This window comes from Carex rostrata, chromosome 23, assembly GCF_964058835.1.
Source record: "Carex rostrata chromosome 23, lpCarRost1.2, whole genome shotgun sequence".
Classification (NCBI taxonomy): Eukaryota; Viridiplantae; Streptophyta; class Magnoliopsida; order Poales; family Cyperaceae; genus Carex; species Carex rostrata.
Genome location: NC_135940.1, coordinates 3,876,851 through 3,896,433, shown reverse-complemented (window position 1 = coordinate 3,896,433; position 19,583 = coordinate 3,876,851). Strand labels below are relative to the sequence as shown.

The 19,583-nt window shown below is 35.8% G+C and overlaps 1 protein-coding gene across 1 annotated transcript; it reads left to right on the top strand.

Moving 5' to 3' along the window:
- The first annotated feature begins 347 nt into the window (after positions 1–347).
- Positions 348–1,599, top strand: LOC144575090 (fasciclin-like arabinogalactan protein 1). The gene has a single exon (XM_078325210.1). It carries the CDS (start codon positions 444–446, stop codon positions 1,368–1,370), a length of 927 nt encoding a protein of 308 aa, XP_078181336.1. The 5' UTR covers positions 348–443; the 3' UTR covers positions 1,371–1,599.
- Positions 1,600–19,583: the final 17,984 nt, after the last annotated feature.

Here is a 19,583-nt window from a genome sequence, read left to right as displayed (position 1 = left end):
TACAGCACGTGATAGTCTAGTTGGCACGAGTGTGGTTTTGTTTCTTTTAGAATCTGGACCCACTTGTCAGCGACACACTTAAATGATCACCCCAAGTCTGTTAATCCCTCCAGTCCTTTGCTTTCCTTCGTTCTCCAGTAATTCCCTTTGTCCATGTTCTCTGCAGTAATTTAAGTTTTGAATATAATCAAAGACTGTCCGATCAGAATCAGGTCCCTTTAATATGCGTGGCAGAACAGATTGGATGGTTCGGACTCAAAAATCAAATTTTGATTTACTTTAGGGTGCCAATTTCCCAGTTCATCTACTTTCCTTCTTTCTCCAGTAGTCCCTTTCCCTTCCTCACACTCTACCTCTCCACTTACACACTCCCCACTCTATCCATCTCCTTCCGCCTCTCCTCTCAATCCAATTCAATTCAATTTCTCCCCTCCGTTTCCACAATGCATCGCATCGCCATCTCAGCTCTCCTCCTTTCTCTTCTCTTCTCAATCTCCACTGCCCACAACCACATTGCCCGGATCCACACATCCGGTCACCACCACCTCGCCGTCACCGTTCACGCCACCGCTAAAGAGGCCCCAGCCCCGGCCAAAGCGGCCCCAGCCCCGGACAAAGCGGCCCCAGCCCCGGCCAAAGCGGCTTCCGCCCCCACTGCGCAATCCCCAGTGGCCGCCGTAGCGCCTCCTCCTCCTCCCGCTAACCTCACCTCCTTGATGGCCAAGAAAAGTTGCAAAATCTTCGCAGATCTGTTGCTCTCCACTCCAGACGCCGCCTCCACCTTTCAATCCTCCGTTGACGGAGGCATTACCATCTTTTGCCCCTCGGACTCCGCCATGAAACCCTTCGTGTCCAAGTTCAAGAACCTCACTGCCGAAGCCAAGCTCTCGGTTCTCCTCTTCCATGCAATCCCGGTTTACTACTCCCTTGACCAACTCAAATCCAGCAATGGCGTTGTTAACACCCTCGCCACTGATGGCACCGCAAAGAACTTCAATTTCACCGTGCAGAACGACGGAGATCACATCACGTTGAAGACGGAGGCGGATTCGCCAGCAAAGATCATCGGCACAGTGCTCGATAAGGAGCCAGTTGCGATCTTCTCAATTGACGGCGTGTTGAAACCCGAGGAATTGTTTGCACCTGTAGAGGCGCCGGCACCCGCTCCTGCTTCGGTTGCAGATGCTCCCAAACCGGCCAAGGGGAAGAAGACCAAGAAGCATCAACCCGTGGCCGATGCACCGGGACCTGATTCTGATGATGCAGCAGATCAGAAAGCGGCTGATGATAATGATGGATTCAGAGTTGTGGCGACACGGTGGTTTAGCATGGTCGGTTTGATGGTAGTTGCGGCCGGCGTGTTCATCTAGAAGAGATAATTAGCACGAGTCATGGTGAAATGCTGAATGAATAAACCATTGATAGTGAGGGTTTTGATTCTTTTTTTACCTTTTTATTTTTATTTTTTGCCAAGTTCAGATTTATTTATTTGTGGCACGATCCGTGATTTATTGTAATTTTAATGTGTGTTTTTTGAGGTTGATTTCTTTGTAGTGTGTTTGATTTGTGTAGTTTGGATAATGGACATGCAGATTGTAGTTAGTTTGTAGTGTCATTATATTTTATTTATGATGTTGGTCATTTCTTGTGACATTTTGCAAGAAATTTGATACAATTTAGTCAAATGAGATTGCTCCGTTTTAACTTCGCAGCCTTTGTAAAGATTTTGAAAAAGAAAAGAAAATAAATTGCTCCGTTTTAAATTTGTAAATTAAGCAATGTACTAATGTAAGGGCTGTAAACAAGTCGATCCGAGTCAAGATGGACAAAATTCAAGCTCATGTCAGGACGAGTCGGAGTCAGCTCGTTTATTTTATTTGGATGTTAAATTGTGACATATATATATCTATAAATTCAATATTATATTATATTGTTAAATATGTATGTGCGAATTATTACAGATAATTACTTTTATAAAAATCTTCATATCTCATATATAGGGCTGGCAAAAAAATTCGAGGTGCGTGATTCGATTCGGGTTTGATTCGGGTTTGATTCGAGTTTAATTCGATTCGAAATGGGTTCGAATTGAAACGAACCAAACCAGGTTCGGTTCGGAATTAATTCAAACCAAACCCAAATCCAAACCTAGCCTAGTTCGATCGAAATGGGTTCGATCATTTTTATGGTTCGAATCTCATAATAACATCGGCCGTCCATTTACCTGATGAAATTAAAATTCAAGATAGAGAGTAATAATTTAACTTAGCCGACACTCCCTCGCTCTCAAATCTCAAACCTAGTTCTCTCTCCACCTCTTCCTAACTCACTCTCCCTCTAGCTATAAAATATAGCCGACGCTCTCGGCGACTGGTTCTCTCCGGCTGTCACTCCTCTCTTCGGCCTAGATGACTGTCTCTCCTTTCTTTTCGATCGTCTCTCATAGTTCATACCAGGAAAGCCGTCTCTGATGTATTTTTTCATGAACAATTTTTCAACTTAAAAACACTCATTTCATAGTTCATACCGGTAAAAGGAAGCCATGTGAATTGTCCCGCGAGAAAAAATTAATGTATAAACTACCGGTATAACTAGGACTGCTAAAAAATAATTTAGCTCATGATTCGATTCGGGTTCGATTCGAAAAATGTGTAGTTCGAAATGGGTTCGGTTCGAAATGGGTTCGGTTTGAAACGAATCAAACCAGGTTTGGTTCGTTGCCACCCCTACTCATATATGGACACAAGTATTTTAAGTAATTAAACAAACCATTGAACTAGTTCACCATGTGGTCTAACCAATGAAGATCCGGTTATTTTTGCACATATTCCGACTAACAATTTTTTAATATGGGCCTTGCGTCCCTCTGGTGCAATCTACTAGTACCCTCATAAATAAGTATGATTGTATGAAGGTCCACGGCCCACAAAGAGAAGCAAGGCCCATATTAAAACTGCCTCACCATTGAACCAATCGCATGGGATCCCACCTGTTACATCTGGTTAGATAATAATTGTCTCACAATTTCTCTCTAGACAAGAAATGAACAAACCGATGCTAATTACTTGTGTTAGAAATACATATGCTGATTGGTAGCCAGTATACAGCCAACAAAAAATTGGTGTTTTTACCTTCTACGGTTCTACCAAAAGCATTTTATCTTTCAAAATAGTTTACAATGTGTCTACAACAATACATCACTACTAGTAGGCATATACTATGAGGATTATGCATTGACAAACAAAAATGAGGAGAGTTCAAATACCTTTATTTTTTGTGTCTCCATCATGCCTCTATTTTCAAAAACTTAAATAACTCAAAGATTAAAACTTAAACATCAAAATAAAACCGTCAGATGTGATCTATGTTATTTTTTTATGTTCCCATAAAAAAATATCACATTTTTATTTTTCTTTTCTATGAATCAATAAGTTGAAAAATCAACGTCTATAAATTATCCACATTAGTGTATATTTTTTACAACCAAAACAAAGTTGAAATGCCATAATTTTTTACACGTGCATAGATAAAATGATGTAGTTCATATCCAACGATTTTATTTTAAATTTTGAGTTATTAAAGTTTTTAAAAATTGAGACATAATGGAGGTATTTGAATCCTTCTCAACAAAAATGTATGTACACACTACATATATTAATACTAGGGGTGTTCAAATGGTTCGGTTTATTTGGTTTTGAACCGAACCGGTAAGATTCGGTTTAAATGGTTCGGTTGTTCGGTTGAATTGGTTCGGTTCGGTTGATTTTGTGACTTAGTTCGGTTTAAATGGTTCGGTTCAGTTTTGATTTCTCAAAACCGATTAAACCGAACCGACCGATTTTATTGATAGGGTCAAGACTTCTAGTATTATTTTGGTTCATTAATCAAAACCGAAGTTTAAATTGGTTCATTAATCAAAACCAAAGTTTAAATTGAGTATTATAGATGTATTGAGTTTTGATTTTTGAGAAAGTTCGGTTCAACCGAACAAACCGAAGTTTAAATCGGTTTAAATGGTTCGGTTTTAATTCGGTTTGCTATTTTAGTTCGGTCGGTTCGGTTGGATTTTCAAACTTCGGTTTTAAGTTCGGTTTGATTATTTTAGTTCGGTTTAAACCGAACCGACCGTTTGAACACCCCTAATTAATACTATAAAATTATGTGTTGCTATAATATATGCATTAAATTAATAAAAAATAATCAATTCGCGTGCATTTGATCAATATACTATGGAAATAAAAGAAAAATTTTGAATCCATTTTTGAACATATCTCAATCAATAATCACTCTGTGGGAAATTTGAAATTTGATATTTAATCTCAAGTGTCAATACTTGCAAAACATATTAATTATCCGTTTTTTTAGTTACCACTCCAATAAATTAGAATTAAATGAATACCACCCGAATTACTAAATTTAAGATTCCACCACATTTGCACTATGAATCTGCGGACGGATCGCCACCCGTTCGCGTAATGGATTTGTGGACTGACCCGTTCCCGATTTGACCCGCTCGAGTGACCCGCTTCCGACCTGACCCGCTCCCGATGACCCGTTCGCATATCCATGGTGCGAACGGGTCGGTGCGCATATTCATGGTGCGAACAGGTCAGTCCGCAGATCCATTTCGTGAACGGATTGGCGATCCGTCCGCAAATTCATAGTGCGAACGTGATATAATCTGAAATCTAATTATTCGGATGGTATTTATTTAATTTTAATTTGGGTGGTAACTAAAAAAAAACGGATTAATTATCTACTAGCTCATAGTGCTTCTATTTATAATCAAATACGTACAAAACCTTTGAAAAGTTAGAGATGGGGATGCATCCATCAGGACAATGGAGCTCCTTCAGGAGATTCAGACGGTGTCAGGAGTAGGCCAGGATCTTCTTCTTGTAGGGGAATATCCAGTATTTCGCATAGTCAAGATAAGTACTCAACTCAAGTGGATCCTATGCCAAAAGCTTTGCAGCAATCGCATCCAAAGACATTTCGGGAAGGAAATCAAGTGGATTCTATACCCAAAAAGAAGACGTTCCAACTTCTACTCAAAATAAAACCCATTTAAATTCAGGGGGAGAACATCAATCAAATCCAGAAGGGCAGAGTAAAGATGGAGATAATGACGGTTGGACTTTAGTTACCCGAAAAAAAAAAAAAGATCGAATCTCAAAAAGTCTAGGACTGGGAAAAACCAACAGACAACTTCAATATAAGGGTCTGTTTGGCAGTCCAGTAGGGAATAGAAATGGGTATAGGAATTGAAAATTTTGAACTTGATTTTACTATTCACATAGGAAAAAAAAATTCAGTCTGAGTGAATTTTTTTTTCCACGTAAACGGTACTTGCGAGATTACTGTCGAACAAGGCCTAAAGGTCATGTTCAGCCGATTTGTAGAAACCCTAGGAGATGCCTTTATCAAACAATATTACAGAGAAATCCAAACGTCGATCAAATGGATCAAGGCGTCTAGAAAGCAGGAAGCAACATCAATCTAAGAGTCTTCATCAAAGAAGAACTCTTCTAATTCTAAAAAAAAAAGACCACATCTACCTGCAAAACCAATATCTAGAACAGGGCAGCAAATGTCAATTCCTAGAGATTGGACTACTATGCCTATGAATGATCCAAGACTCTAAATTTGTGAGAATTTCATCAGCTCTAAATTTGGCACCAAAAGTGTTTCGATGTACAGCATATGTACATGTTCCAAGAGAGAAAAGAACCAAGCTCGAACCTTGCGTAATTAGGTGCATGTTTGTCGGGTATGGTAATAACCAGAAAAGATATAAATGCTTTGACCTAGAAATCGTAAAAACCTATGTGACAATGGATGTGTCATTTTTGGAAAATGAACCTTATTTTCGGAACCAGTTATTTCCCCCTCCAAGAGAGGAGGAAACAAATCAAACAATCTGGTGGGAAAATGAACAGGGACACACAAACCGTGTAGATGAAGACACAGACCGTGCAGAGTCTACCCCAGAGGACACGGACCATGCACCTAAACCTGAGGACACCAGATTAGAAGAAGAAGTGATACAGTCGGACGAGGAGGAAGAAATACCATGCTCAAGCTCTCCAGAGAATGTCCCTGAGGTAAGTTCTCTTCAAACTGAACCTGAAAGACGGTACCCTGTGAGAACCACCCGGAATATACCACCAAAACGGTATAGAGAAGAAGTTAATAGACAAGAATGATATGCAATATCCAATTATACCAGTACTATTGGGTTGTCCAATATGGTAAAGAAATTTTACTGAAGAATTGTCAAAGATTCAGGTACCAAACAGTGTAGACGAAGCCTTGCGAGATCCCAAATGAGTTAAAGCTATGGAAATAGAGATGGAAGCCCTGAAAACCACAAAAACATGGAAGTTAGTAAAACTGCCAAGTGGAAAGAAAACTGTTGGGTGCAGGTGGGTGTTCTCGGTAAAATATGATGCTACATGTAAAATTGAAAGGTATAAAGTAAGGTTAGTTGCAAAGGGGTACACCCAGACATATGAAATAGATTTCCAGGAAACATTTTCTCCAATTGCAAAACTTAACACAATTCGAGTCTTATTGTCTCTTGCAGCAAATCAGGACTGGTTGCTACACCAATTTGATGTGAAGAATGTATTTTTGCATGGAGATCTGGAGGAAGAGATCTATATGGACATTCCGCCAGGATACACACACCAAGAACAAAAGAAGTTTGTATGTAAGCTGGAACGAAGTCTGTATGGAATGAAACAGTCACCACGAGCATGGTTTGGGCGTTTTTGCAAAGCCACAAAGAAGTACAACTACACTCAAAGTGATTATGACAACACTATGTTATACAAGCATTGTCAGGATAAGGTAACTATCATAATGATCTATGTTGATGACATGATAATTACATGGTACAATATTGAGGAGATAGGGTGGCTAGAGTAGAGATTATCACAGGAGTTTGAGATGAAAAATCTAGGTGGTTTAAAATATTTCCTGTGAATAGAGGTGCTATGCTCAAACAAAGGTATCTCTCTATCACAACGAAAGTATACACTTGACTTACTTGCAGAGGTGGGGATGCTAGACTGTAAGCCATACACCTGTTGTCCAAAACCTGAAGTTTGATGGTCTCTCAGCCTCAAAAAGACTTCAGGGAAAGGTTTCCAATTTAGAAAAAATGGACACTTGAACATTTGAGGTACACAGATGCTGATTGGGCTGAAGATAGAACCGACCGAAAATCTACATTTGGATACTTCACCTTTGTGGGAGGAAACCTTGTCACTTGGAGAAGTAAGAAGCAAAATGTACTTGTCTTATCAAGTGCAGAAGTTGAGTTTAGAGGAATGTCCAAAGGTCTATGTAAACTCATATGACTGAGGAAACTCATGATCGAGCTAGGCTTTAAGCCGAAAGAAGGAATGCAACTTTATTGTGATAATAAATCAGCAATTGAGATAGCACACAACCCGATACAGCATGACAGAACAAAGCACATAGAGATCGATAGACATTTCATCAAGCAAAATTTGGAAGAAAGGATCATCTCATTCCCATTATTGAGATTCGAGGAACAACTTGCAGATATGTTGACAAAGGGAGTGTCGACAAAATGCTTTGAAGAATCGATTGTCAAGTTAGGTATGGTAGATATCTACCTACCAACTTGAGGGAGGGTGTGCATTATCGATTGTCAAGACAAGTCATGCTAGCGCACCAAACAATTAAAGAAGGCGGTGCATTATTTTGGTTAGCTTGATTTGTTTCCTATTTGTATAGATAGAGATATTATTAAAATAGAAAGAAATAAGAAAAATGCATATTTTATTTTCTCCTTCCAAAAAGGCGTAAGGGCCAATGTTTATTTAAGTCCTTGTAATCATACTTAAGAAATTACTGTAATGTAAGAAAAATATATTCTAAAAGAAATAAAGAATAGGGAGGGTTGGGAGTGTGGTGTTCATTTTTGTTTTATTTATATTTTTGTACATTGATGTTGTGGTACATATCAACCACAATATCGTTGGACATCACAGAAAGAGTGCATAAAATAGTGCCGATAGCATTGATTGTTAATTACTAGATTTGTATTACATGTTTGAGACTTTATTTATGATGGTTGTAAGCAACTGCATAATCAATTTACTAACGAGTTGTATTGTAGAAATAAAATAATATTGAATACATCTCAAATTATCTCTATCAACAATATACTTCTGATGATTTATGCAGAATTTGATTAATTAAGAAAATGACGAATTGTAAACTTTTATTGTTTATCAAAGTTTGCACAGTGAGCTTTATACAGAGAAAGAAATAATGGTTGCCGATCATGCCTATTCTCTATAACGGTAATTTTCTATAAAATGATAATTGGGCTAGAGTTTGAACGTGTGAATGACACTCTAGAGGTGCACATATATTTCGGCCAAGGTAAAACAATCCAGTATTATCTTGCAATATGCGGATGACATTACTATTGTTGCTAATGCTGATCTACCTAACATGCATGATCACCTAAAAGCTCGTTCTTAGACTTTTAACTATGATATCGGGCTTGAAAATCAACTACGATAATAGTTCATTTCGTTCTATAAAGTTAACTGAATCTGAAGTTCTGATAGCTATGGCTATGGGTTGTTCTCAAACACAAATGCCAATTTCATACTTTAGAATGCTTCTTTCAATCAAGAAACCGAGCAGACAAGATCTCATTCCATTGTTAGAAACATAATCATATAAATTGACATTTATTAAACATGAACCGATACAATTTTGTCATCAAATACAACACTCATAAAAAAAAAAAAATTGTACAAGTGACACTTACACATATTTTGCAAAAACATGTGGTGTGGTGTGATTGGTGGATGGGTCAGGATAAAAAATAACCTCAACGAGCCAAATCATTCATCTATATTATTAGTATTGGAGAAAAACTATGATATGATGTGCTCATCAAGAGGAGTTGGTGAGCACACCTCTAAAAGACTATCAGATTGACTTCGAACTACGAATCCAAACTGTTGAATTCCAAGTACTTCGTGAGTGATGCATGCAAAGTTTTTAAAGTTTCGAATTCATTTAGTACATGGTCAATGAGTCAAAAAATAATGGAAAATTAATACATAAAACAATTGAAAAAATAACTTATAAAATGTTCATTATTTTGATTGCTTGACCATGTACTAAATAAATTCAAAAATTTAAATTTTTTGCAAGTACATACATCACTCACGAAGTTTATGGATTTCAACTGTTTAAATTCGTAGCTTGAAGTTAATCTGATAACATTTTAGAGATGTGCTTATCAATCCTCACATCACACTCTAATTTTGCTCATTAGTATTGTTAGATTTGTCTTCATATTCTTTGCTATATACAATATTTTTTTTATGACATCATACGTGATGAGCATCCTTAATTAAATGACTAATTTTATATTAATTGCACCAAAATATTATAGAGGTTACAATTTTAATTTCCAAACAAAATAAGTTGTTTTAAATAGAAAGAAATGGTTATTTTCTTAAGAAAACAAATGACTAACAAAAATAGAATCTTTTGGCTAGTAGTTTGGAAACTAAGTACAAAGAATATATTATGACCATATACAAGTGTACCAAATGTAGAAAGATTAAATTGCGCCAATAAATTATAGATGTCAAAATCGTGATTTCCAAACAAAATAAGTTGTTTTAAATTAGAAAGAAATGGTTTTTTCAAAATAACAAATGACTAACAAAAATAGTATCTTTTGGTTAGTAGTTTGGAAACTAACAAGTAACATTATATCATGACCATACATGATATACCTAATGCTGTCGTATACTATTACTATAAATATATTTACTCATCTTCTACAATTACAGTAATTTCAAAATCAAGATGAACACTGTATTGCGCATTCTAGTTTCTTTTTTTCTCATCACTTGTCTTCTTTCTATGACCGAAGGTAAATTTTATTGTTGCAATTGTATTCCTTTGAATCTATATCGTTGTCAATTAGCACATTTAGACCACTTGAAAATGTCATTTTCAGTATTAATTTATCTCTTTTTACAAAGTCAACCTCTAATGAACTAACATGCATTGCTTCCAGAAAATTATGGAAAATAGTATCATGCTTCATGAGCATCAAACATGACCGTTAAATTTATACAATTTTCCATGGATCACACATTCATAATCGATCTAATTAAGGAAGTGCAAAACATAAAAGTCTTAGGACATTTTGTCATGATTCCAGTTAATCTTGTTTTACCTCAATTATAGCCGGATTGACAAAAGTTGCGACCGAAATATTTTCGACTATATATGTCAGTGACATCCAAAATAGAAGTTGAACAAATCTTAATTAGTATTTGATTCCACAATTTTCTTAGAATTATGCATCCTGAATTTGAAAAAACCTTAAGCACAAAAGTGATAGAAAATGTTGTTCTGATGTCATATATAGGACATGATTAGCACATTCAATTTACATGTCACTCAAAAGTTATATGACGTCTGGCGTTCAAAACCTGACAACTGAAGTTGAACTGAACCTATCGTTCAACTTTTCATTGATACCAGCTCCGATTAAATCCATGTGTTTTAGTTCTTAACCATATTTTAATCCTTTTATTTTAGTTGATTGTTGTGCTTTGCATTAAACGATAATATTCTAGTCCTTGCTTTAGTCCCCTTTAGGTCCTTTTTATTTATTTTAGTCACGAGAATTCGAGATTATTTCGCCTTATTTTCTTATCCTATTTTTTTAACTTTTTTTTCCGCAATTAATTGAGAGAAAATTTCAGCAATATTTTTTCTTATTGACACTCATTTAATTTGATTTTTACACCTTATCACACGAAGTGTTGACAACCTTTTGATTTTTGTGGCACATTAACGCGCACTGAGTGCTTACAACTCATTTATTATTTTGTCACCTTATCTCTGTTTCGTTATCTGATAATTTTAACGGGTAAGGGTAGGATAAGGTAAGGTCAAATCTTAATGGATAAGGGTCATTCCTAGTGGGTATGAAAATACTTTCACCTTACCCGTATCGTATCCATTGACACCCCTAGTTTGAACGTGTGAATGACACTTTAGAGGTGCATATTTCGGCCAAGGTAAAAGAATCCATTCTTGCCTTGCAATATGCAGACGACACCGTTATTGTTGCTCATGTCGATCTACCTACCACCCTGCTAGGATAGTAATCTAGAAGTCAATCATATTTGTTCATGAATTGGATGATTAATATATCATTTTGTTCCATAATTGTTATTGCATTTATGAATCATTCCGAGTTCATGACTGGAATTGTGAGACTTCATAATATAGATGATAAACACTCTAAATTGTCACTAACCATGGTAATTAGCAGGAACACTAATTAGTTGCGAGAATGTTAGTATGTGGATTAAATGATGGTTAAGTTTCACAAACCATAGACAAGGAGTTGTCATTTAATCACATAGATACATGTTATGAACATGGTATTTGACTGACCCTAAATGAAACGTTATATGGTATTGTGTTTGTGTCATAAACAGTTTCATTTCAATGTTAAGTTCTAAGGTATGAGGTGTTGTCTTTCCTACATGAGAAGTGTGCATTTGTAACTGTTATCTAACACTATCCATAAAAGGGAGCTATAACAGTGATATTTCAGTACACATAACTTGTGCGAAGGAAGAGATACTCACCAAGAATACTATCGTCCCTCATATTACTATACGAGTAATAGTAACACTGGGCCCCTTGATAGAGTAGGATTATCCGTATATGGTTTGATTAATGGAGATTAATTATATACGATAATTTACTCCAGATCAAGAGAAGTTTAAGTTTGCAAGGATGACATATACGTACATTGAACCTAATCTGTTACTATGAGACAAAAGAATTAACACGAGTAAATAGTTTACTTAAGGATCGTGATATTGTACTTGACAACATCATCTGTGTAATTGGGGATCATAATGTACTACCAAGTGCCACTTACAATCTATAGAAGTTAAAATAGTTTTAACTCTATTGCCAACAAATACAGATCCTATCGGGTCACACCGCATAGGAAGTAATCAAATAATCTTATGATTAATTATAAATAGTTATAATTAATCAATAAGATGGTTTTATAATTAGTTATAAATATTATAATTAATTATAAATGTCATAGAGATGACAAGCTTCAACTGATTAAAATTGCAAGCGTGTATGACAGGTTTTATAAAAGTTATCACAATCGCAATCGCAAAGAGATATAAATTGTTCAGAACAATAATATATACGGATTAGTATATTTGGGCCTTAATTATATTTAGAATATAATTAAGAAAGCCCAAAGATCAAAGATCAAAGCCCAAAAACCCATGTCCAATACTATTCAATCTAGGTCTTTCTTGACCTTGTACCATTCATTCTGGGCCTTTTTGGGCCGAGGGGCATTTTGGTAATTTACCCAAACTGACCTCCTGTTCATATACTGATCATGTCGACCTACTGTTCATGATGGCTATAAATAGGGGTGGAGGGGTGTTGGACAGGGCATACCAATTCGATTGGAAAGTCTGACTGATTGTCAAATAGTCAGGTTTCTTTCTTTCGACCATTTTTCCTCTCAAATAGTGTTTGAGTTAGAAAAGAAATATATATGTAATTGACATATATATTTTTGCATTCAAAACCCGACAACTGAAGCTGAACTGAGCCTGTCATTCAACTTTTCGTTGATACGAGCTCCCATTGAATCCATGTGTTTTAGTTATTGACCATATTTTAATCCTTTTATTTTAGTTGATTGTTGTGCTTTCCATTAAACTGTAATATTATAGTCATTGCTTTAGTTCCCTTAAGGTCCTTTTTATTTATTTTAGTCATGAGAATTCAGCATTATTTCACCTTATTTTTTCATTTTTTTTTTCTAAAACTTTTTTCCGCAATTAATTGAGAGAAAATTTCAGCAGCATTTTTTCTTATTCACACTATTTCAATTTGATTTTTACACCTTATGGCACGAAGTGCTGACAGCCTTTTGATTTTTTGGGCACCTTATCGCACACTGAGTGCTTATAACTCGTTGATTGTTTTGTCGCCTGACGTCCGATACCTTATCACATTGAGTGCTTATAGTCCGATCTAGATAAAAATAGAGAGTATAAGAATAAAAAGAATGAACACCAGTCTCTCTCTTTTTATTTTTATTTTACCTTGAGCATTTGGCATGAACTTCAAAAGTAATCCTTCTTTCTATTCTCTTTTTTCTATCGTTCGTTCGTTCGTTTGTTCTTTTATTTTTTTTATTTATTTATTTTTCTTAGGATTCTGTCGAGAAGAATAAATATTAAGAAAATTCTGAATTTTACAAGTTCTTTTGTGTATTGTTACTCCGACAAAATTTGAATATGGTGGTTAAGAATTTTTTATTTTTTTTCATTTAAGCTCTAGAATCTAGATCTTTTTTTTTTTTTTCTTTTCTTGTTTTTTTTTTCATTTTATAAGGAGCGAATTAATATGGTCTTGTTGTCAATGAGTGGGATGTGACTTTGCAAACCCGACCATATATAGCATGCATTAATTCAGCAAATCAGTCATTCATAAATGTTGACTATGCAACTTTAATAATTTTATTTGAATATTATGCGTTTTGAATCAGAACATATACACAACATGTATAAAAGTTGTGCATCTTTTCATGATCTATCTAAATGATTTTATTTTATTTCAGCTCAATTGAATTTGATATGAAGAATTTATGTTGTAATGCCAACAGGTATCAAGATTGTCCGCAGCTCATGGTAATATAGGGATTCCATTTCAATTCATTATTTGACCATAACACGTTAATTAGAATTCTACACAAACTCAAAACATAAGAGTCGTGCATATTTTTATGAGATCTCCAAGATATTTTATTTTATCTCAATCAGACCTGATATGGCAAAGCTATGGCCAAGATATCAACAGATGTCAAGGTTGTCCAGCACATTTCTCTGCTTAGTATTCTTTCGTTTCACAAATTATTTGATTATCGTACACTCAAATTATGTCGAGAGTCACGGCATTAAAGTTCTAGATATGTTTATCCTTTACCAAAAAACAAATCATTTCATCACAATTGGGTTTGTTATGATGAAGTTATGATCCAAATGCTAATGATTGCTAAGGCTGTCCAGCACGGACAAATATTCTCTCAGGTACCTGGCTGACAAAAATTAGCAACAGATAGCCCACCACATTACTTCCAGTCGGATAAAACTGAATCCGGTGCTTATAAAAAGGAAGCGTCTAATTGTTTATATATAGCCTTTTGTCTACCATTTGTCCACAGCTTTGACTTGTGCGAATACTATAAAATTACTTCTACATACTGTATAATTATACAATATATCTCATAAAATATATCAATTAATCACAAAACATACAATAATTATTTGAAGTGGTCCCATGATAGTTAGAAAAAGATTGCAACTTGTACAACATGACAAAATAAATATACTTTCAAACTGTACTTTCGGAAATTACAGTTATAGGAAGTTATTGGCAGTTAGAGTTAGTTATTAGCGGTTATTAGTTGTTATTGGCAGTTAGAGTTAATTATTAGTGTCCGCACTGGGTTGAATCTTGTATACTGTAAAATTGAATCTTGTATACTGTAAAATTGAATCTTCTACACAGTAAAATTTACAATTGAATCTTCTACACAGTAAAATTTACAATTGAATCTTGTATACAGTAGAATTTTCAATTGAATCTTGTTCGGATGAGTAAGAAGCATCTCTATCATCTCTTTTCTCTAGATTTTCACAATATGAATACTGTAAAATTACAAGATAAATACTGTAAAATTAACAAATCAATACTCCATATCGTCTTTCTATCATATCTTTCCTCCAGATTTCCACAAGATGAATACTGTAAAATTAACGGGCCAATACTATAAAATTAACAGATCAATACTCCATATCGCCTCTCTATCATCTCTTTCTTCCAGATTTCCACAAGATGAATATTATAAAATGACAAGATGAATACTGTAAAATTAACAAGGGAATACTATAAAATTAACAAAGCAATACTGTAAAATTAATAGATTAATACTCCATATCGTCTCCTTATCATCTATTTCCTTCAGATTTTCATAAGATGAATACTGTAAAATGACAAGATGAATATTGTAAAATTAACGGGGTAGAACAGTAAAATTAACAGATCAATACTCCATATCGCCTCTCTATCATCTCTTTCCTCTAAATTTCATTTGAAATGCTAGATCTGTTACTGCATACAACGAAAACAACAAATTCAACAAAAATAACTTACTAGATTTGAATTTTGCCGTGCTCTTCAACAAAAACAACTTCTATTCGATCGCGCTCCATGATTGAAAGTTCCATTGTGATCATGTATAAAAAACGAGATCGAGTCAGTAATCTCAATTAAAATCGACATTGCAAAGGAAAAATGAATTAGAGAAGGTAAATACAAAAAAACAACAATCACGATTTCGTTGCCGTCACAGCCAATCCAGATTATTCTTCCGATCCAATCCGATCATCTCTTTCTTATCCACTCTCGTTGCCGTTGCGGCCGTCGATAGAGAGGTGAGAGAGAGGAAAGATGAGAGGCGAGAGGCAGCCAAATGAACAATTACGACAAAATAGGACAAGAAGGGAGAGATGAGATCCGATCATCCTTTTTTGATTCATCCCATGGTAACGAGTCTGATCGGAGAGCGAAAGATAGGAGAAGAAAGGAAAGCTAATTTTGGAGAAAAACATTTCTGTCGTGATTTTATAATTTGTCGAATTGGATAAGAGAAATAGATTTCCGTTAAAAGACAGTTAGATGAGAGTGGATAAGGTTGTGGACAAAACCCAGTGAACAAAAACCTTTTCTCTTATAAAAATTATAGGGGTCCGTTTGGAGATTCGTGCCAAGTTAATCTGACAACTCAGATGTAATTGTTTTCAGCCAGATATATTGCACAGGATGTGAATTCGTCCAGCACGACTATCCCAAAAATGGAAAATCCAGAGGAAAAGGCGAGAATAGGTAACATTAAAAATAACATCTTGGACAAGGCAGAGAATAGGTAACATTAAAAAACAATTGACAGTGTGTAGAGATTTTTTTGGGTGGATAGATGAAGTCCAGGAAATAAGAGCTATAACTGATCTGGAAAAATTGGTAAGGGCAATTTTAAAACGAAGATATACTGAATTATCGGATTTGGAAGAGAGAATGTGGAGACAACGAGCTAAAATCCGATGGGAATTAGAAGGAGATAAGAATTCAAAATTTTTTCATGCGTATGCATCAACAACACAAAGGAATAACTTCATTGGTCATATTGAGTATAATGGCATCATGTGCTCAAATCAAAAGATGAAAGCAAAGGCATTTTTTCATTATTATGCAAACTTAATGGGCAAAGATCAAGAGAGCTGCACCGATTTTGAATGGTCAAATTTGTACACGGAGACACATGATTTATCAACATTGATAAGACCAATTGAATCAGAAGAGGTGCTTAAAGTTATTATGCAATGGCCGAGAAATAAAAGCCCAGGTCCAGAGGGGTTAACGGGTGAATTTTACAAGACTTTTGCTCAAGTACTACTACCCGATATTATGGCAGTTTTCAATGAGGTGACTCGTATGAGTTCCAGTCTATCTCCTCTCAATACCTCTTATGTGACACTTATACCAAAAAAAGAGAATTCATCCAAACCACAAGACTTTCGCCCAATAAGTCTTGTACATGGCATCCAAAAAATTATGTCTAAAGTGCTTGCAAACCGACTACAACAGCACATTGAAAATCTTCTATGCACAAATCAAACTGGTTTCATTCAAGGGAGGCAAATTACAGAAGGTTTTGTGTATGCACAAGAGATTTTGCATTTTTCGAAGAGCAAAAATATACCGCTAGCATTATTCAAAGCGGATATTCATAAAGCTTTTGATACACTAGGCTGGAATTTTATAATAAAGGTCATGGAAAGCTTGGGCTTTCCGGTATCATGGCAGAATTGGATCATGAATTTGGTGTTGCAAGGGAGTTCACAAATTATGGTAAACGGATTGTTGGGAAAAAAAATCATATTGAGACGAGGAGTGCGTCAGGGTGATCCTTTATCTCCCTTTTTGTTCATTCTAGCCATGGACTTCTTGCCACGATGGTTAGCAAAACTAGTCTCAATAGGAGCGATAAAAATGCCATTAGAAGGAATGAAACCCTGTCTCCTGTATGCAGATGATGCTCTATTTTTTATCAAGCCAGAAATTCAGCAAATTCAGATCTTAAAGATTGTGTTTTTGACATTTGCAACCTTGTCGGGCCTAAATGTGAGTTTGGAAAAATCTGAATTGCTTGTGCAAGGAGATGAACAGCTTGTCTCGCAGCTCTTGACGGTTATGGGATGCCGTAGAGGTAAATTTCCTTTTACGTACCTTGGTCTGCCATTATCCATGAGTCGGTTGCCAAGGAGGGCTTATTTATCACTCATACAAAAAGTGAATGCAAGATTATCTGGATGGGCAGCAAAACTTCTCAACATGGCGGGCAGGGTTGTTTTGATAAATGCGGTTCTAACTTCTATTCCAATCTATTATATGTCGGTTTTCAAATTTCCGGTCTGGGTCACAACAGAAATTGACAAGATTAGAAGACGTTTTTTGTGGCATGGTGCATCTGGGGGAGATAGAAAAATACATCTGGTAAACTGGGGCCTTGTTTGTACACCGAAGAAGCTTGGTGGTATGGGAGTGCTAGATTTGAATGCTCTTAATCAAGCACTGTTGTCAAAGTGGATTTGGCAATGGTCCAAACAAGAAGAAAAACTTTGGAAAACGATAATTAAAGTTCTCTACATGCAGCAAAGCAATGCCCTTTATGAATCACATTTCTTTAAAAGCCAATTGAAAGGAACATTGCAATTTTGTCATTGCTTTATGGTCAGAAAAATAGGAGATGGTAGCACGATTAATTTCTGGGATGAAGATTGGGGAGAGCAGATTTTAAAAGAAAGATTCAGGGCTTTATACACTTTTGCATGGTGCAAAGACATATCAGTGAAGCAAGTAGTGTGTACTCAAAATATTGGTAGCTTGTTCATACCAGTAACTACACGTCAAGCAATCTCTGAATTACAAATTCTGATCCAAATTGTGGTGCAAGCAAGAATGACAGCATCTCAAGGTTTATTTGATGATGCAATATGGAAGGGACAATCCACTGGCATGTTCTCGGTTAGGTCTGCGTATTTTTTGCTAAAAGATGGACATCGAGTAAGAAGTCCTTTGCATAGATTATGGAAGCTAACAGCACCACCTCGTTTCAAAATCTTCGGATGGCTACTTCAATTAAACAGGGTATTAACCACTGAAAATCTTAACAGGAGAGGTTTTAATTTTGTCAGTATTTGCTACTTATGCCGAGCAGAACAGGAGACCACAATACACCTGTTTAGAGATTGTATAATTGCAAGACAGGTATACAATCGGGTCCTCAATTCAGACATGCTGCATTGCAGTACGCAACTGTTCCATGACGTGGATTATGCAACTTTGCTGATTGACGGAAGTAAGCCGAAGGAACTCAGAGAATTAGTGCTCATCACTTTGTTTATACTATGGAGGGAGCGCTGTACAAGATTATTCAGAGAGCGTTCAAAGTCGGTTGAAGAATTGACGGAAGAAGTTAAAACCCAGTGGAATTATACAAATCAAAGAAGATTGAGATGATTAAGAAGATCATTATGTTTCTGTTATGTTCTAGGTTTTTTTTTTTTTTTTTTTTTTTTTTTTTGCAATCACATGTACATCCATCAGAGGGTTATTTCTCACAACCCTCAACAAACAATGTAACCAATTGCGGTTAATAAAATAGGAGCACGACTCCTATTCTTACTCAAAAAGATCAGAAAAGAGAAGAAAAGTTAACAGAAACTTAGATAAAATAAAAAGTGCTAACAATTGATTTTCTCCCCTGCTGACTTGGACTGGTACACTGTTACAAGTATTGTTGCCGTACTAGTACCTCTATTGGTACGCTGGTACCGGTGCTTCAATGTTCCAGTTTTGATGGCAGTAGTATTGGGGATGTCTCATCTGACCTGTTACTCCTCCCGAATTGAGGTGTTAAGCGTATTTGCCGTGTTTGCCCTTTGTAGTCTTGTCAGTAAAGCAACGAGCGCATCGCTCTCTCCATATCACGAATAGCATTATTAACATTCTTGATTTTTGTCCTTGTATCTACATTCATATGGATATTTAAATATTAAATATCTATATTTAATTTTTCATACGAATAAGATATTATCCAAACCATTTTCATCTCTAATTCTATAACCATACACACTTATCATTTAATAATTTAATTTTTAAAATCATACTCTACCCTATTTAATCGACTATGAATAGATTTTCATTCAGATTGATTTTTTGTTTTTGAGTGATCAAATTGAAGTTAAGACCGAATCAGAAAGCGTGCCTCCAATTTTGGCTGTATCCGCAGATGATTATAGGATACTCGTGTTCGTCCGAGTCGTATCCGTGTCGGACTGACTCTTAGCTAGCAGCTAGCCAACCTAGCTTCC

Bases quoted from the DNA above. Each gene is read 5' to 3' on its own strand.
- LOC144575090 (XM_078325210.1), top strand. From the start codon at position 444: ATGCATCGCATCGCCATCTCAGCTCTCCTCCTTTCTCTTCTCTTCTCA.